At 33.9% G+C, this 19,571-nt stretch overlaps 3 protein-coding genes across 6 annotated transcripts; 2 read left to right on the top strand and 1 right to left on the bottom strand.

Annotated features, from left to right (window-relative positions):
• Window positions 1–30: 30 nt before the first annotated feature.
• Window positions 31–5,316, top strand: LOC124453621 (deubiquitinating protein VCPIP1-like). Of its 4 annotated transcripts, XM_047004417.1 has the most exons (8): window positions 31–79; window positions 159–1,644; window positions 1,893–2,065; window positions 2,517–2,737; window positions 2,945–3,183; window positions 3,714–4,137; window positions 4,262–4,455; window positions 4,645–5,316. In XM_047004417.1, exons 2-8 carry the CDS (start codon window positions 163–165, stop codon window positions 5,131–5,133), a joined length of 3,222 nt encoding a protein of 1,073 aa, XP_046860373.1. In that variant the 5' UTR covers window positions 31–79; window positions 159–162; the 3' UTR covers window positions 5,134–5,316. The 4 variants fall into 4 exon arrangements, with proteins under 4 accessions (XP_046860373.1, XP_046860375.1, XP_046860374.1 ...); XM_047004419.1 differs by having other exon boundaries at window positions 44–1,644; window positions 2,517–2,731; window positions 2,948–3,183; XM_047004418.1 differs by having other exon boundaries at window positions 44–1,644; window positions 2,517–2,731.
• Window positions 4,168–13,011, bottom strand: LOC124453622 (RUN domain-containing protein 1-like). The gene is given in 23 exon segments (XM_047004421.1): window positions 4,168–4,908; window positions 5,587–5,706; window positions 6,013–6,107; window positions 6,279–6,307; window positions 6,373–6,441; window positions 6,597–6,689; window positions 6,780–6,899; window positions 7,097–7,195; window positions 7,271–7,445; window positions 7,530–7,607; window positions 8,335–8,374; window positions 8,377–8,401; window positions 9,109–9,336; window positions 9,941–10,077; window positions 10,524–10,590; window positions 10,694–10,720; window positions 10,822–10,852; window positions 10,997–11,067; window positions 11,182–11,289; window positions 11,425–11,514; window positions 11,586–11,636; window positions 11,750–11,837; window positions 12,614–13,011. Coding segments are annotated over 22 exon segments (1,962 nt in total). The 5' UTR covers window positions 12,736–13,011; the 3' UTR covers window positions 4,168–4,908; window position 5,587.
• An 831-nt stretch (window positions 13,012–13,842) lies between these two features.
• On the top strand, window positions 13,843–15,987 carry LOC124453625 (DNA repair protein XRCC4-like). The gene is made up of 10 exons (XM_047004424.1): window positions 13,843–13,941; window positions 14,194–14,257; window positions 14,350–14,406; window positions 14,478–14,529; window positions 14,633–14,683; window positions 14,755–14,800; window positions 14,867–14,903; window positions 15,219–15,280; window positions 15,354–15,479; window positions 15,645–15,987. Exons 1-10 carry the CDS (start codon window positions 13,931–13,933, stop codon window positions 15,745–15,747), a joined length of 609 nt encoding a protein of 202 aa, XP_046860380.1. The 5' UTR covers window positions 13,843–13,930; the 3' UTR covers window positions 15,748–15,987.
• The last annotated feature ends 3,584 nt before the right edge of the window (window positions 15,988–19,571 follow it).

Raw genomic sequence — 19,571 nt, 5'->3', positions numbered from 1 at the left:
ATAAATATTCTGAGAATTTGTCGGAGGTACGGAAAACGGGATGAGGGGCAGCAGTTACTTTAACTTTCATTTTAAAAGCGTAAGTAAACATTATCCTTTCTATCAAACATGATTACATATACTGCAGCGTCAATGTTTTGCTACAAATAATAATTTAGTGAAATGAACGACAACGAATCAGATGAGATAAAGATGCTTTGTGGCACTTGTCCTGACAGCCATTGCAATGAAATGTTGTATTTTGTCTCTGGTACAGATGTGCCAGTGGCATGTAATAATTGTGGCCAAACACACTCGCCAAGTTCTCTTTTGAATGTACATCAGACAACGAACATGAGCAAATGTTTGAAGTCTATATTATTGTCAAGTGTGGCGACGAAAAAAAGCTCAGAATTAGTAAAAGTTCGTGGTTTGTCAAATTTTCATTGCAAGATAATATCGCCACTTCTTACGTATTATGGTATGGAGAAAAAGTCTGGTAAAGCTAAACTTTTATCTGAACTAGGGCAAGAGGAAGTGTTCAATTGTGCTGTATTTGGGAACAGAGCATTCCTCATCGAACAGGAGCATTTGAGTACTGAGGGTTATGGCATTGATCAGACAGGCTCATTGTCATATCTCCGAGATACCTTGGAAATGATAGAAAAGGTCAACAATGGTCAATGTTTGGTACCACTGCATACAGATGGTGATGGACATTGCTTGGTTCATGCCATTTCAAGGGCTGTGATTGGCCGAGAGCTACTGTGGCACAGCTTGCGACAGAATCTAAAAGATCATCTCCAGAAAGACAACATGAAATATCGACAATTGTTTCACAACTTCATTGATGTCGATGAATGGGAAGATATTATTAGTGAAGCTGATCCAAATTATCATCCACAAAGTAATGAGCCTTTTGGCTTGCGAAACATGCATGTTTTTGGACTAGCAAATGTCTTACGAAGACCAATAATCTTGATGGATAACCTTAAAGGCATGCAATCCAGTGGGGATTATTCTGGTTTGTTTTTGCCAGCCTTTGTTGATTTTGATTTGTGTAAATCCCAAGGGTTACTGCATAAACCTCTTGCAATAGCATGGAGTAGTTCAGGAAGAAACCATTATGTGCCCCTTGTAGGTGTTCGAGGATCTACCCCTCCAAAAATACCCCGTTCCTATCTACCTAAAGCATGGGGCATGCCAAATGAATTAGTATCAACTTACATTGACTTTGATGAGAATGACTGTTGTACCATTGGTGGATCTCTAACACTAAAGGATCAGTATGTCCAAAGGCTAGTCAAGGCTATGAATGACGTGTTTTATAAGAAGCATCAAGTGTCACCTGAACTAGTTACTAATGTCAACCAGTACATAATTAAACCATCAAATACAGATGGTTATTCAATACCCGAAATTATTCAGTATACCAAAACTGCTGTGGATAAAGAAAACTTGTTTTATTGTCTTTCATGTCATGCACTCAAAGAAGTAAAAACTGTTTGGCCACGGTCTTGGAGAGAGCCAGGTGGCCGTTGGTATACTCGTGCCAAGAATACCAGCACAGGACTAGTTGCCAATGCTATGTACAAATTTGCAGAGGCAACCAATGTTCCATGCATTTATGAAGCTAAGTTTGACATGCTCATAGCTATTGGAGAGGTAAGGTTGCATTGAAGATTTTAAAGCTGTCTGTTGAAGTCAAAACCAAATACAGGAAAAGTTAAATTATTAGCAGTTCTTTTAGAATTTAATAACTAATAATGTTATATTCAATAAATATATTTACATTAATTAGTTTCAACTTTTAGTGTTCTTACCGATCAAGCATACAAAACAAAGTAATAGAACATTTTAGCCAAAGTTTAAAAGCAACATGAATATCTATTGTTTACAATTCTCTCCAACAGAGTCCAGTATGTAATGTGTGTAATGGAGTTCTACGTGAGGTATCCGCAGATGGTTCAATACGATACATGAATGGTGATCGCACTGCTACCAGATCTCAAGAAAATACTAGTGCTTGCAAGTGTGGTTTTAAACATTACTGGAATGGTCAAGAATATGATTTCTATCCCAAAATGTAAGAGTGCAATTGAAATGTGCAGCTGGTGATTGATTGAGGCACAACTGAGAAGGAGAAATGTAATCAATAGTTACTTTAGCTATCCTGTTGATTTGAAAGGGTGAATCAGTTTTATGTTTGCATGGATGTAGATAATCATGCAACATTGGTTTTCAGTAGCAAATGAAAAACAAAATTAACATGTATGATGTGCCAATGCATGATAAACAAATGACAAAGAGCAGTTTTCATACTTCAGAAAGTATAAAGTAAGATAACATGGGTCAGTGTAGGTAGTGATGAATGAACAACAGAGAACAAGAACAGTGTTTACACTACCTAAAATATAAACTAAAATAACGTATGTCAGTGTAGGTAGTGATGAATGAACAAGGAGGTACCTAATTTAAATTAATAATTTCTGGAATGAAAGATACATACAAGTATTGTTTGTACTATTAATTTGCAGAATTGAATTATCGCTGGAGTGGAATGGCAAAAGAATTGAAGAAGAAGTATTCTGGTTTGAAAGCGAGAGCAATGCCAGCCTGAATTCAAATGTATATGAAATAGCTTCGACTGTTGTACAGAAACATTTCCCTGGCGAATTTGGCAGCGAGACGCTTGTTAGAAAAGTTGTTGATAAAATCCTCCAAGAAACTGACCTTCAAAAGAACTTGGAAGGTAAAGGTGAAGATGAATAGAAAAAATTATGTTTATTAGATAGTGTACCCTACTTACCCCAAGGAAACTGAGTACCTACCCCAAGGATACTGTCAGTGTACCCTACTCACCAAAGGGACACTGAGTGTACTCTATCTACTCCAGAGACACTGTGTGTATTGACCTTGAGAAGTGAGGGACATTTTACTAATGTGCCGATTTTTCACACATCAGCAGAGAAGCAAGAAAAACAGGAAACAATGAAAATAAACGATGAAGAAACATCCATTTCACTATCAAAGGTCATTATCACTGGACCAAAACACAAGACGATTCACAAGGAGGAGTTGACTATGAATCAAGAAGAGAGATTGACACGTACCAGAATAAAACACCATGCTGCACTTAACCAAAAACGGAAAAGTAACAAAATTTCGCTGGAGAAACAAAGTGGAAACACAAAACACGGAGAGGTATCCTAGGGCAAATTTTTTTACCTATACGCTTATCATCGTTTACAGTAAAGTAAATGGTTTCAACCCGGGAGTATCGTTACATGTTTGTAAATGTAGATCGTCCAGGTTGGTATAGTCCTGAGAAGGACTGTTTTTGTTGTTGTTTGCTGACGTTTCGTCAACCTTAGCGGTAGTCATCTTCAGAGACAACCTTAGCGGTAGTCATCTTCAGAGACAACCTTAGCGGTAGTCATCTTCAGAGACAACCTTAGCGGTAGTCATCTTCAGAGACAACCTTAGCGGTAGTCATCTTCAGAGACAACCTTAGCGGTAGTCATCTTCAGAGTCATCTTCAGAGTCTTTTGACTCTGAAGATGACTGCCTCTAAGGTTGTCGAAACGTCAGTCAACAACAACAAAAACAGTCCTTCTCAGGACTATACCAACCTGGACGATCTACATTTACAAACATGTATCGTTTACAGTGTTAAAAAATAATAAACTTAACACATGCCGTACTAACAATTAAAAAATTTTTTTTTTCACAAGCAAAAGACCAATAGCAAAATTCGACTTGTAGAGAAAGAGAGAAAAGATGAAAGTATAGCCAGAGTAAAAACGGAGAAAGAAAAACCGAAGGAAATAAAAATTCGTCTCACCAGTGAGACTGGTAATGCCACAACCATCTCTCTCACACCTGAATCCACCTTTAAGGATCTTCAAGAGATGATAGAAAAAGAATTAGGTATACCAGAAAAGAAACAAAAGATTCGATACGGTTTTCCCCCAAAGGAATTGAAACCTCCGGAACGTGATGGAGTTTTGCTACCGCTGACTCATGGTGATCGCGTTTCAGTGGCAGAAATACGTGAAACGAACATGATGGTTTTGGATCAATCGACCAATAATTTGGAGACGAGATCAACAAATTATGACGAAATCAACGGAGTTACGTCATTAGACAGCTCTGAAGGTTTGATTTATAAAACATGACTCTGCATTCTTTGAAAAATCATAGTAACTTTAATGTGTACTTTAAACACATAGTTTTTATTTTGCATTTCATAAACTTGCGTTTGTTTATTCGCATTTTACAGAGATGGCTCGCAAGGAATTTGCATCATCTTTGCTAAATTTATTGCAAGGAAAATTGGAGTTTGACAAATGGGAACAAGTGAACACGAAACCAGAACTGTTCACACGTGGTGGGCAGATTTACGATCAAGTCGTAAAAAAACTTGGTCCACTTAAAGACGACATGCATTTGACGATACCAGGAATTCCAGGAAAGGTATCACGAAGAAATATATACTGCTAAATATAATGTTCACATATGCTCACATATATACGTTATTTTAACCATCGAAGGCTTCAGTGTAATAACTATTAAGAAAACGTAGTGCAACTGCTTGAAAAACGTTCGATGCTGTCAAAATATTACTCTATCTTGTAAAATATCTTAAGAGTAATTCCTTTTTAGACGTTTGTGTACAATGAAAAAGAAGACAAGTTGGAGATTTGTCTGGAATCAGAACACGTACCAGTACAACCTTTAGACACTAAGACTATGTCCCGTGCTAAAACTCTTACCCATAATGCTATCTCATCACCACTGCGTCGTCCACAAGACGAGAGTATGGGCTCGTTTAGTGGCGCATTACGTCATCGCAACCCCTCCCAAGGTCGAACTGCTTTTTCAGGCAATGGACGAACCTTGGGTGGAACCTTAAGGACTGAGGACCAACTAAATAACGATGAAATAGTGAATAAAATAAAAGAGAATGCAGCAATGGATATGGATGACGTTGAAGAAACAGAACTCGGCAGTAGAAACACAAAGAAAGCAAAAGAAAACAAAGAAGCAGATATGAATTCAAAAATGACAGAAAAGAGTTCACCTGATACAAAAGCAATTGATGATGCAAAGGAGAAAAATTCTGATTTAATGGAAACACGTTATAAAGATTAAGACCAAATTGACCTCAAATGAAAACAGATTACAGATATTGATAATCAAACGCCAAAATATTACAATAATTGATATGACATGTCATGCACTTGCGAGCAAAGAAAATGAGTGCCGTTTATGTGGTACATAAAGCTATGTTTGTATTTTGTAATGATTTACATTAAATAATTCATAATCTATTAATCAATGTGATGAATTTCGTTGTTATTTAAAGATCCACGTATCTAAGTCCTACAATAAGGACTTCGATGAATTAGACAAGTCAAATGTCGCATCACATCAAAAATATTCATCATCGCTGAATTGAAAACACGAATTTCTACCGTTCAATTGCTTTCACCATTAACACTATCACATTCGAGTAATTCAGAGCAATTTCCAGAAAGTAAATTTGTGAGTTTTGCAAACATTTAAAGAAAAGTTAAGAGAGAGTTAAGAAAACTTTGAGAGTACCTTAATAGCTGTCTCCAAACGCATCGTTTGCTCTCATCAAATGTCTGATGGCTAAATCTTCAGGGAGACAAAAATCCAAAGGAGTTAATCTTTCTACAATATCCAACGCATCTTTTAATCCTGAAACAAATGTACGTATGAACTTGTAAGCTCCATAAAACTTGAGTGATAGAGCCACAATCAATCGTCGAAACATTATCAAAGTTTTGCTTGAAATATTGTGATGTTGTATAAATAACCATGTACATTATACTAATTAGAACTTATAATTGCTTGAAATATTGTGATGTTGTATAAATAACCATGTACATTATACTAATTAGAACTTATACTTGCTTGAAATACTGTGATGTTGTATAAATAACCATGTACATTATACTAATTAGAACTTATAACCATGTACATTACACTAATTAGAACTTATACCTGTTTTTACGACGCAAGACCATGGTTGATAAAACACGTCAACTAAATTACCACATTTTACTATCTGTCGACACCATAGCGACAGTTTCTTCTGGCTACAAATAAAACAATAATGACCATAAATTAGAGAAATGAATGAGGTCAAATGTTTACTGAATACAAAATTTGTGCAATGATATGTATTTTCTTCCAGCCACATAGATTGTAAGTAAGAAAATACTATCAAAAATACTATCAACTATATTAATGTATAAAAGCTCACTCACTTCAGACCAGCTGATACCAAAGCACGAAACTATAACAAGAAAACTCTCTGTATTAATTGTTACTTTAAAGTGACAATGTTACTAACACACTCACCATAGATTCTTTGCTTCGTTTACAACGGTCATGAGTTGATTTAACGAAGTGGATTGTTCTTAATAGCGTCTAGAGATAACACAAAACACATAAAAAAATAAATCACAAACCAATAACTACAAAACAAGACACAGTGCAGCAATAATCAATGAACTTTGTGTGATATTTTTCTTGCTATAGGATATGACGACCGAGTACAGAGTATATACTTTATTTTTCATCACCTGTTTCGACGTAACAGCCGTAGCACCAGAGACATCAATGCCAAACGACTCAGAAAGCTTTCGAGGTACCGCAGAGTTATACTCGTTACCGTGCTAAAACGTGATGTACAATGGTTTGGAAACTTTTTATCACATTCATTGTGAAGTGATGTAAATTTTCCAACTAAAACATATACTTCTTACTTTTAAATGATAAAATTCCATAAATATATCCCAAGCATGTAACTTATGTCGCTGTGTAGAGACAGATGGCATGATACACTTGGCAAAACTTCGAGGAGAAATTAAAGAAAAATCTGCATTCTAAAAGAAAAATCACTCTTTTATCTATCCTTTCCATGAAAAGTGATAAAACAGACAATGGTCAATGCATTTGGAGAAACTTTCCTATGATTTAAATATATTTAGTTGGGTGTGGGCGTTAAGGGTTAGTGTTACTCACGGAGGGGGGGAGAATATTTCCTTCTTTGCCATATAAATGAAGGATCAAACTGACTTACTCTCTCTAAGCCATGTTCCAATAGGTTACTTAGACAATTTGAAAAATCTCGTCTGACAATTCGTATCAATTCTGCTTCAGCCTGAGTGAATTCGCCATGCTGTAATTAACAAAGTGAACTTCATAAAAATTATGTCTCCGCGACACCTAGGAAAGAAGAAAAATATGTACTAACACCATCACCAAGAGAAGACATCGTGGATGCTAAGGAACAAACAGATGAACTTCGAGATCTACGCGACATTGTCTCTGTGTTTCCTACTTGTGAATATACACCTATTTCTTGAAGCACTTTAGCTTGTTGTGTTAGTACATTCTCGACAGAGGTCCGTAAATTGCGAATGAGATTTCTGTATGATTAAACAAAACAGTAATGTTTCCTTGTTATAAATATATTGTAAGGAAAAGTATTAATGAATAAAGCTTCAACCCACTCGAATGGTGGATAGGGTGTCTGCATTGCTTTTTGAAATACTTGCTCTTGAAAATGTTGTCCAGCACATCCAAACTGACTAAGTGAAGGAAAAAATGGGATGTTACAATTTAGTTTTAATAAATTTTAAATATAATTCCATTGAACAATTTTGTTTTTGTTGGTTGGACAACACACGAGGGAGACATACAAGTCAGGTATGTATCTCTACCAAAGTTACAAAACAACACACGAGGGAGACATACAAGTCAGGTATGTATCTCTACCAAAGTTACAAAACAACACACGAGGGAGACATACAAGTCAGGTATGTATCTCTACCTAAGTTACAAAACAACACACGAGGGAGACATACAAGTCAGGTATGTATCTCTACCTAAGTTACAAAACAACACACGAGGGAGACATACAAGTCAGGTATGTATCTCTACCAAAGTTACAAAACAACACACGAGGGAGACATACAAGTCAGGTATGTATCTCTACCTAAGTTACAAAACAACACACAAGGGAGACATACAAGTAAGGTATGTATCTCTACCTAAGTTACAAAACAACACACGAGGGAGACATACAAGTAAGGTATGTATCTCTACCTGAGTTACAAAACATCACACGAGGGAGACATACAAGTAAGGTATGTATCTCTACCTGAGTTACAAAACATCACACGAGGGAGACATACAAGTCAGGTATGTATCTCTACCTAAGTTCAACTATTTAAACCATATGCGTTCACTTCACAAGTTATTTCACAAAAAACTTTTATAATTATGCTAAGGATTACACAACAAGATTAAAAGGACCTGATAGCAAAAATCTGCAAGATTGCCAATGCTCTTTTATGATCTCCAAACTAGCTTCCTTTATTCGCTGAAAGTTAAATACATAGCTTCGTCAACAAATCACCCGTAACGCAGACATTGAAAATATCGAATCACGAGACATCTTTTAATATTAAAAAAGTTATTGCTTCTCGTAAGTTTATATGCGTTCTGCTGTTGTAGATAATCTAAATATTTGCTATTAAATGCTAACACTATGACGTGTCATTAAAACCTCTTGATACAAAACCTTTGGCAACGTGTATATGTTCTTGATAGCCGTTGATTTAAATGTTCAAATGAAATTTTTGTAAGTAAAATCAACATCAGTCAATAAAACGATAAGATATTAGAGAAGTAACTATGCAAAAATTTATTTCTCCAGTAATAAAAAAATATTGTCTTAAGGATAGCCAGAAATTTAATCATAAGCGGTTTCTTCAAACTTAGTCCAAACAAACGTAATAATATATTTCATGTTTTTTGGAATTATTTAACCTTTATAACTATACTTTATAAATAACAGTAAGAAACAGTATTAAAGATGGATTCAATATATATGCAGGTTTTCTGGGACTTTTAACAATAGTCAAAATAATAATTCATTGTACGGAACTTGTCTATGTTTATTGAATATGATAAAAGTTGTTCTGGTATGAAGTCGAAAACAAAAACTAAGGTTTGAAAAACTAAAAACATTTGAGTAAACTGAATAAAAAGTCACGAAAATCTTATGCAATAGAATGAACAACAAACCTGACTACTCTCCCCAGTTTCTTCAGATTCTCCACGTATGACTGGTTGCCCAGCAACGTGGGCATGCTTTGGTAGTATGCAACATGCGACCTCGCTATCAGATTCATTATCCTCTGCTATCCCAAAGTTATCCACAGTGTAATCAACTCTAAGCCTATCACTGAGATTCTCAACTGGTGTCTTGCTTGACGTTGAAGGTGTTTTGCGATTATTTAGTAATGGTGAATTCTGTTTCAAAGAGAATTTTGTAAATTTCAAATACAATTCTTGTTCTCAGTACCTCATTCAACACAACCAGCATTCAAACAGATCATATTACCAAGTATTCTAATGTAACGACTGTTGTCAGCAGTCTCTACTAAAAATGTCTATGATAAGAAATTTTTTTAATGTCTTTAATAAAAGAGCTTCGAAAACTGCATTAGAGTTTCTTTTCAACACAAATGCTTGCATAACATGATAAGTTACTGCCAATTTTGCATATTCTTTGCTTGCATTTACTTGCAAACAAATTGCCTTCAAAACTTTTTGACAAAACACAGGTAGGTTTAACAACGAAGACAAACAAAAATTTAAGATATGCATAAGAGAAAACGACCGACCATAAATTCTCGTATTTCAATCAAGTTCTATACGTCACGAAAGTTCAATAATTGAAGAAGTAAGCATGCAAACATGTGGAAAGAAATTACATAACAGTTCATGAGATCATCTTAGTAAGACGATAAAAAATGTCTAGTTAGACACTATAAATGAAGATTACCTCTTATCAAAGGTTTTAATTTGTTCAATTGGCAAACAAAATCACAGTACAATGAAAATCCCAACAAACCTTTAAAGCAGTTTGTAAATCATTTTTTCTTGTTTTTTGTTTACCAGCCATACGAGACATGGATCCTTCTCTTTGTTCATGTTCATATGAACACTTTGTACATCGAGAGAATCTTGTTGGACTCAAACCAGTCTCCCCTGAAACAATCCAGACATTTGATGATTGATTGTTGAAAAGACACGATAAAATGCCTAGCGTGTATCTTTAACTAAAACATATCAAGCATTCTTCAAACTGTGTGCACTATAATTTGTAACAGATCTAACTTATATCACTACATCACCATGTTTCCTCGCGTCTCGTGTGATTTAATATGAAATAAGAACTTTTAAAGAACACTATAATTTGTGACAGATCTAACTTATATCACTACATCGTCATGTTTCCTCGCGTCTCGTGTGATTTAATATGAAATAAGAACTTTTAAAGAACAAGCTATAAATGCGAATAGACTCGTCATAACTCCACTAACGTGCCATTTCAAGTCAGTGTTAATACACAAATATACAAACATGATAATACATCAATAATCCCTGATCTATATGTAAAACGTTTATTATCTTTGCCAGCAATGATTACGTGCCTCGTAGAAGTTTAATAAATTTTTCCAAATCCATTATCTGCTTTGTGATTTGTTCAATAACCTTCTCCTAATATCAAACAGCAAAATAATCAATGTTTCTTGTCATGAACTTACTAAGAACAAAAAAATTAAGGATCAGAAGAAAAATCTCAAAACATTAAATCAAACACCTTTGGAATTGAATCATTCATTACATCCTAAAATTAATAGAAAAAAGTATATGAGCAGAAATCACGAGCAAAAATAGAAATAGGTATATGCAGTTAGGTATAGTAAGCATAGTTAAATAATACTAAACCTTTTCTCTTTTTAGACTACTTTCTTGAGCACTACAAAATTTCAACAAAAACTTTAAATGATATCAAGATTAAAACTACATGCTTTTGATCAGCATTTTTAGAAGAGCTTTAAAAGCCTAAAAATGTCAGGAAATACAAATACAATAAAATATGAAAAATGTATGTGAATCTCACCTCAGTTGTGACAGTAATATTTTTTGTTTTTCAATCATTTTTTGTGGACTATCTGTACTTGTGCTAGCTCCCTAAAACAAGAAGTTTTATTTTATTCTATTTATAAGGGTTCTGTTTCAGCTAAGTAAGTAAAATGAGTATCATAAAATCTTGAATTTAATTTCTCATAATGTTTTTGATTTAACCTTAACAACAGTAGCCTCCATTTCCTCCAATTGTTTTTTTAACTGCGTAATTAATGTTTCTTGTTGTTGTTTTTGATTGTGAAACTTCTTCCCAAACGTTTTTGTAGACTAAATTAAAAACACAAATAATTTCATTCACATTAAAAGTTACAAGCAAAAAGAATCCTACTAAACATTTGTCAAGTAATTTCAATTCTTAGGTGTCGAAAATTTGTGTGGTTGATGTTTTTTTCCAAAACATACAGTTCTACGTCCATGTTTTGTTGTGGGTTTTGCCCCATGTACATCTGGGATTCCTTCAAATGCAAACTTCTCAAGACTTTCCAACATTTTCTAAATTGAATAACAAAGGAATATCAATGACATAAAAATAATGTAATTTTTAACTAAACAACATCATATACTTCTTGCTCTATCTTGGGGGCAGCTACAACTTGTTTGAGCCGAAACTGAACCTGTCAATACAATAAACATTAACGTAACAAAAACCACAAGAAAAGGTAGAAATTAGCCGTGTTAGTCTTGTGGAGTTTGTATCATATATACTATAGACATAGTAATTTAGTACCTGAGCAAAATGTGATGTTAAAGCAAGCAAAGATGAATTTAATTGCTCATGTTCTTCTTCAAGCTTTTTTAATGTTCCAAGTTCATTTCTACATGCAAGAGAAAGTTGATTCTTATCATAAACAGCATTAATATCAGTTAGTGTCCAAGAATATGAATTATACCAAAGCTTTTATGTGGGAAGTGAGGAATATCTAAAGTTTATAAGGCCAGATTAAAATATTGGCCCCAAAATAAACTTTTAGTCTAACTAAAATTCATTTGACGATGAAAAATATCACTTTTAATGTATTATTGCCAGCTGAGTAAACAGTATTTTATTAAGAAAAGAATTGTAAAGAATTACAAATGAGTTACTACTATGACATTGTAAACTTTTGCCCAAAACATGTGTGGCATTTACATTTGCAACCCACACAAATTGTCAAATGAAAGAGTGGGCTTTATTCATTAACTATCATAAATATTCTTTTAAAACATCTGCTCACTCATTTCCAACCATTTTTTTGCTTTATGTTAGACACCTTTCCAAAATATCCGAAGGATTTAGATTGGAAATGGAGCATGAATTAAGACCATTTAACCATGACAAATGACTGATAAAGCAATGTTTCATTATATACACATTAACAAGAATGCATCAAACAATTTCTATGTGTTATTGGGTATGAATCCTCACCAAGGCATTTTGGTGAATAAAATATTTCATAAATGGACTTTTTACACGTAAAATTATTTAAAATACAGTATTAAAGGTAATCGGTGTTCTCCAAAATTAAAGACAAACTTTAATATGTGAAATATAAGCCCATCAAAATGGCAATTTGACACGAGTCAACGTATGTCTAGTTTTTAAAATCCTTACCGACTTGTCCTTTCGTAAGTTTCTTGTTTAAGTTCACTAGAAGGAGCACCGAGGGGAGGCCATCTTTCGCCAATCGGTTTTACGCACTGATTTTGATCATCATCCTGTTTCAAATCAGCCATAACTTACGCAAAGAAGTTTCCAAACTGCTAGTTAGGAAAAAAAAGCACAAGAAATATTTTTAAAGTCCATAGACAATCAAAGAGACAAAGACAATAACTTGATAAGCCCAAAGATCACAAACAAATTTTAAAAAATTTACATTGAATTTTAAATACTCACCCGATTCATAAGTTACCTTCAAATTGTCAAAAATATCTCCCATATAGCGATTCATTAAACTTGCATACTTTGGCCTGTTACTTGGCTATAAAAGCCTAATGAACACTTACTTTCCAGACTATTGTAGAGAGATACAAACTACGACAACATATCAATTTTTCCACTGTAATGAATCATGAAATAGGAGTGATTATGATGTAACTTAATAACGTCGACGTCTGATCAACGATTTTTATTTTGCATCTGAGAGTTTAATTTAATAATAAAATAACATAAACATGGACAAATCAGAAAGTTTATGCAAAGTTAAAACAAATAATGGAGAGTTTTATTTGCATTCTGCATGGCCCGAAGATAAAACAAATGGATTCCATCTCAACATTACCAATGGAAGCTCCACTTGGACAGCTGATGTGAGCAAAGATAATCTGCAAGACATGGCGAATCAAGTGGAAATGAATATTGACAAATATGCCACACAGACATTTCAGGCCTTAAAAGCTGACACTGAAGCTTCAGAAACCTTTGATTACCATGTTTATTTTCATGATTCTTCTATGGAGGTGTGATATGTCGAAAATATTTTAATGAGACAATAGTATCATAAGATGCAGGATAATCATGAAGTTTCAACATTAGATTAGTTCCCAAAAATTCTATACTGGAGTATATATAAATTACAAATTTAAGTTAATTAGATCACTCACTTTTAATGCAGACATCAGATGAAGTAGACAAAGTTAAACCCTTCATTTGAAATATAAATTTCCTCTTAAAGTGTATTTGCACAAATAAACTTCTCACAATATACTAAACAGCAATCCTAATCTGTTTTATGTTAAGTTTATTTGGAAGAGAAGCTTGGATCACGGTGTAAAGGTATACTTCCAAATATCTCAACAAACCATTTGTTCAAATTGTGTCTATCTTTCCCTATGTACGTGTAGTTTAAATTGGGATCGATCATTTTGAGAATAAATGAAGATGGCAGTGCTATGATGAAAACCATTCTGGATTTTTCAATCAGAGAAACAAATGACTACAAGGTACTTATTGCAACTAACAAGAGTTGCTGATATCATGGTTAATGGTGACCAGAAGACAAAAGAGATCAAAGATTGTTATAAATCAATATAATACCACCTTATTACAATCTTTATGCATTTTGAGACTTGCACTCCCATTTTCCAAACACAATTTTGGCATTAACTTGTTTCATCATTAATTGTATTATTTATATCAAATCGTATTATTTTTTGTAAAACACTTTTATCAAATGTTTTCTTGACAAATTACAGGCAAAAATTGCAAAAGCGTACCATGAAAAAGAACTTGTCTCAAACGAGAAATAGGGCCTTTGATGTAGGTATTGTTGAGAAAGAGTTTTAAACTTCATTCTACTTTCACGTTTTTGCTGCTCATCTATTCAAATTTAATCCCTAAAATTTGTGAAGTTTTTAGAGGAATGTGTCGCCAAAAAAGAGAAAATAGAGCTAGATTTATATCAAAAGGTAAAACGCAATCAAAGCATTGTACTTTAAAAATTTTTTTACTTAACTTGTTTTCTTCTCTTTTTCTCAAGTTCGTGACAGTTCTAAATGATAAAAAAGCAAAAATACGCCAACTTCAACACAGTAAAATTACACTTTTATTTGTTTAGTTAAAATACGACAGACTTATGTTTTTTGTAGAGTTAACGTTATTACATAAAAAACGAAATGTCATTCTTCTTTGAAGCTATTGAACAGCTGACAAAAGAAAATAATCTTAAAAAAAAGTCTTATGAAGGTAAACTACGTCCATGTACTTTACTCTTGGCATTGTTGTTGCGATATGTTAAAAGCAATCTAAAATTTTAGGAGAGAACGCAGACATTGCAAAGAATGAACATGGAACTGATGAAAAGTATGACTTAAAGCAATAGTCTTGGTATGAATTTTAACTGTAAATGGTGTCTTTGTTTTCACCTAGAGATAACGAAGATAACGTCAAAAATAAAGAATCACAGGTATTGTATGGTTTGTAAGACAACGAGAAACGAGAACGAAAAAACAAGTATCGCTGGGTAGTTTACTATAAAAGAACGGAAACTATCAAAAATATAAACTAAGATAACGTATGTCAGTGTAGGTAGTGATGAATGAACAACAGAGAACAAGAACAGACTTTGCACTACCTAAAATATAAACTAAGATAAGGTGTGTCAGTATAGGTAGTGATGAATGAACAACAGAGAAGATAAACTATAGTAAGAACAACTAATTTTCCCAAAATACGTTGAAGTAACACGAAAGGTTTCTCAGGACATTCCATTTTCATTTAGCAAAATGAAACCATGTCCTTGTTTCAAGATACTGATGATCAAATAGCTCCTGTTAAGAAGCGGTAGAGAAACTAAACATTTAAACTTTGAACTTTTGACTAAACTCTGTACATAACAGTTCATGCATTTTTCAAGCGAACGTCGAAAGCGGTCTTCTGGAGTTCCTGTGAAAAAAACGCCTTCGAAATCATTTATCCCTGAAGTTAAAATGAGAGTTGAGTGCAGTAACACCAGCGATGCAAGCACCGCTTCAAATGAAAGGTGTTTAACACAGCCATCAATTCCAAATGATTGAAAATATAGAAATCCTAACAAACAAAGAAAACTGATGAACTGTGCATGAGTAGAAAAAATACTGTTAAAAATTGTTAAAAAATACCATAAATCAATATGAAATGGCTTGAGTGAATTTTCTTTATTTTGTAGCTTACAATATAACAGTCACAAAACTACAAGAACTCGAAATAATAAAGTTCCACGATCAACATTTACAGAAGATATCGACGAGTTGTTCGGAGATATGATGTAAAGCAATTAGCAAATCGAAAACAATGAGAACGTTTGACCTTCACTCATTTGGCCAGATATTGACTTTAACATAATCTCTGAATGAAGAACTACAATTTATTTCATGTTTTATGTTTTGTACGTAAATACTATTCTTCACTTGTGAGGATTTTATGAAATATCTATTTTTGATGTTTGATGAATTTCTATATAAAGTGGGGAACTTTTTTATTAATTATCAACCAAAAGTGTTAAATATTAATGTGGAGTTTTAGATGTATGTGGGCTTCAGCCAATCAAAGGATAACTATAGGAGTTATCTTTATCGAAGTATTTTTATTGAATTGTTCAGTCACAAATTTCTAGATTAATTATCTGCGCATGCGCAATCGCTTGACCAGCCGCCCAAGTTCATGATCATGGCAACGACCAACTGCACATTTGTGGCAATTAGCTCGCTTGGTCGCAAATTATCAAAGAAATCATCTGAGCATGCGCAGTAGTGACTTTAATAACACCACAACTTTCGTAAGCCTTTGAATTTTTGTATATATATATATAAAGCCAATATTGGATATAGTACATGTCAACTAGCATTGGAAGCTGGGTGCGATATAGTATGCAATGATTTAGGGGCCACACTTCGGTGGCGACCGCACTCTCCCTGCGTACCCCGAGCAAAGCCTATCGCAGGTGATCTCGGGGTCTGATGGGCGGAAGCTTGCTATTGCATCTCCCAAGTAGGATAGCGTGGAGGGGCCGAAATCTCCTACCGAAACGTTAACATGCGGCGTTCTAGTGCCTTACGCTTAAGAAGGTATCGTGAAGCATGGACCAAAAACGGGGTTTTTTTGCTTTCGAACTTTCTCGTTTTGTTTACATTTCTTCTCATAAAATAAACCAATGTTTCAATTCAGTTCTTCTGACACTGTGCCTTTTTTGACACATATAATTTAAGACAACCTAAAATATGTTTTATACAATTTTTAATGGTTTATATCTTTCTAATTGAACTCTCCCATTTACTGTTTCTCATGTATCATGAGAAAACCATCCTTTCATGGCAAACAAGGATTATCTGGTCTATATGATCTGAAAGATTTGATGGGTCAGTAATTAAATTTTCATCCTTCGTTCTTTTTTTTAATCACTTTTCGAACATTCTCGATTCCCTCTAAAGCTCGTCGGTTTCCTTTGAAAACATTTTGTTTTTTTTAAATATCGTCATTTCAACGAGCCAACTTCAGCCCAACAATTACTGTATCCCTCCAAAAAGGATTTTTTTGCTACGTTACTGTTCTTTCTCTAATTAGCCATCTTTCTTATCTTTCTCTTCCTTTGACTTTCAATTATTTCATGAACTTGTTGAGTTTAACTTCTACGGCAAGAAAACCATTTAGTAGTTCTTTCTAATATTTTACTTTAGCTCTTTGAGTAGAACATCAATGACTTTATGTCATTTGCCTTCAATTTTTTCAAAAAATTTTCGGCAAATTCGCGTTTCATGAAAGAAAAAACGAGAAACAATCTTCACAATCATCTACCAGACCAGAGATCTCGTCAAACTCGTGTTCTTTGCAAAATGCATTCTTCCAAGATGTTGTGATGTGACTTCAATGTGATCGGGAAACGGATTTTCAAAAGGTTCAACGGCTGTTGCTAACTCCTTGAAACATTTACTATAATTTGACTAGCTGGAAATTTTAACAACAAGTAATTAAAGGCTTAAGAAATTACAGCCTATCTTTGAACATGAGACACATTAACATCAAAATCATCAGACAATATCTGTTAATCACAATAGCGAAACATACAGCACAATAACTTCAATATTGCACGCTCTTAACACAAAAAAACCGCAAGTTCACAACGTGGTCAAAATGCCACGATATAATTAGCTTTGCATGATTATGGTCAGCTAATTTGGAAAATGTTCTTCAGATATGGTTGGTTATGATAAACCAAACTTACCTCATGTTATATATCTCTACTCAGTATGAATCATAATACTTGGGAAAGCATACTGTATGAATCAATAAAAAATTCAAAAACACATGGGACCTTGCAATGGTTGAGTTGACTTTCCGCTTTCAAAGCACATAATTCTAAAGTACTTGCTTCAGGATGAAAATCATTTCATCAACTTGTGTCCTGACATTGTTAATAATAAAATTAATGACTGATATCATTGGATCGTAGCAGAGAAAACGAGGGTCAGTTGCAACATTGGACGGAAATTGACGAAAAAAATCAACATGATTATAGACATTCTGTCGGAGGCGATTTTTGTTGAGGAATGAATTAGAGGCCAAGTTTTAGGGTTTTATAGCTTGAGTTCGCACCCAATTCCGAGTGGTTAGCTGATCACAAAAACAACTGCAACATAATCTTTCTGGAGATTTTTATCATATATATTCACTAACAACGACAATCATGAATACTCCAATAGACAGACAACATATTATACACACATTTCTCATAACATTATCCTCAAAAAAATTCAGCAGCAAGTTCGTATTTATATACGTATAAAGTTATTTATTTTGATGACATGAAAAACTATGTGCGTGCACCATAGAAATGATTTAAATGATGGAAACTCCACAATGAAACGAATAGCAAATTACGCAGAAACAATTAAGATTTTTATGAAGACAACTTCAATCTCCCTCAAAGATTTGCAATCTTCTTGATGATGTCATCGCAAGCATTGTTAATATCATGTTGTAGCAGTGAAAGTTTGCATAGATCTCTACTTAAATCTGATTCTTCCTGCTCCAATCTAATCACTTCAATTACATTCTCAATTCCCGTTAAAGCTAGTCTGTTTTCCTCCAAACTCTTCTTCGCTTCAGGAATACTCTTTTTTATCATTTCAAAAGCAGTAACCAGAGTCTTATGATCGTAATCAGATTCAACAGCTTTAGCTACACCTAACTTGACTTCATCCCAAATTGCTAAAACGTTACTTACTTTGCCATGCAAAAGAATTTCTTTCACTCCATCGCTAATCTTATTCAATGTTTGACTAGTTTCATTACTCTTCTGCTCCAAAGATTTCAAACGAGAAAAATCGTCGTTTAATTTTTCCACTAACTCGTTGAGCTCACCGTTTTCACCAAGAAAACCATTTAGTCGCTCTTTCGCAAACACAATATTTGTCTTCAGCTCTACGAGCCAAGGGCCAATTTCATCTAATTTTGCATTCAGGCAATTCGCTAAAAATTGTTCGGCAACAACCCTTTTAATGAACTCAGAATAGCCTTTACAACTGTCTTTACATTCACTAATCAAGCTAGGAATCCCATCATTTCCAACCTCGTGTTTTTTGCGAAATCCTTGTTCCCAAAACGTCTCAAATTCTTTGAAGAGTTTAGGAAATATATCTAAACTTTTGATGGCTATTTCTAGCTTATTGAAATATAAATTATATTGTGACATTCTTGCTATTTCAAACTGGAAATAAAAACAAAATATCAGATCGTACTTCAAACAAGTTCAAAGAATACTAGTTAATCACGATAGCGAAACGTACAACACAATGACTTCAATATTGCACGCTCTCAACACAAAGGAACCGCAGTTTCACAATTTTATCAAAATGCCACAATATAATTAGTATTGCATGATTATGGTCAGCTAATTTGGAAAATGTTCTTCAGATATAGTTGGTCATAACCAAACTAACCACATATTAATATATATCTTTACTAAAGATAATGATAGTCTAAATTAATTATACGAATGTTTTGTATATTCGAAATAAGGAGTGAAATGTTAAGAAATGTTGGATTCGTGAATGGCTATACTGTAAATGTGTTTATTTCTTCAATCAAATTAGCTTGG

This window comes from Xenia sp. Carnegie-2017, unplaced genomic scaffold, assembly GCF_021976095.1.
Source record: "Xenia sp. Carnegie-2017 unplaced genomic scaffold, XeniaSp_v1 HiC_scaffold_25, whole genome shotgun sequence".
Classification (NCBI taxonomy): Eukaryota; Metazoa; Cnidaria; class Anthozoa; order Malacalcyonacea; family Xeniidae; genus Xenia; species Xenia sp. Carnegie-2017.
The sequence above is the reverse complement of the archived record's forward strand: the minus strand, read 5'-3'. Positions and strand labels throughout refer to the sequence as shown.

Coding starts and splice junctions, on each gene's coding strand:
- LOC124453621 (XM_047004417.1), top strand. CDS start 163: ATGAACGACAACGAATCAGATGAGATAAAGATGCTTTGTGGCACTTGT. Junction 1,645..1,892: donor TGCTCATAGCTATTGGAGAG/GTAAGGTTGCAT, acceptor TCTCTCCAACAG/AGTCCAGTATGTAATGTGTG. Junction 4,138..4,261: donor GTCATTAGACAGCTCTGAAG/GTTTGATTTATA, acceptor CGCATTTTACAG/AGATGGCTCGCAAGGAATTT.
- LOC124453625 (XM_047004424.1), top strand. Junction 14,407..14,477: donor AGCTAGATTTATATCAAAAG/GTAAAACGCAAT, acceptor CTTTTTCTCAAG/TTCGTGACAGTTCTAAATGA. Junction 14,684..14,754: donor TAAAAAAAAGTCTTATGAAG/GTAAACTACGTC, acceptor CTAAAATTTTAG/GAGAGAACGCAGACATTGCA.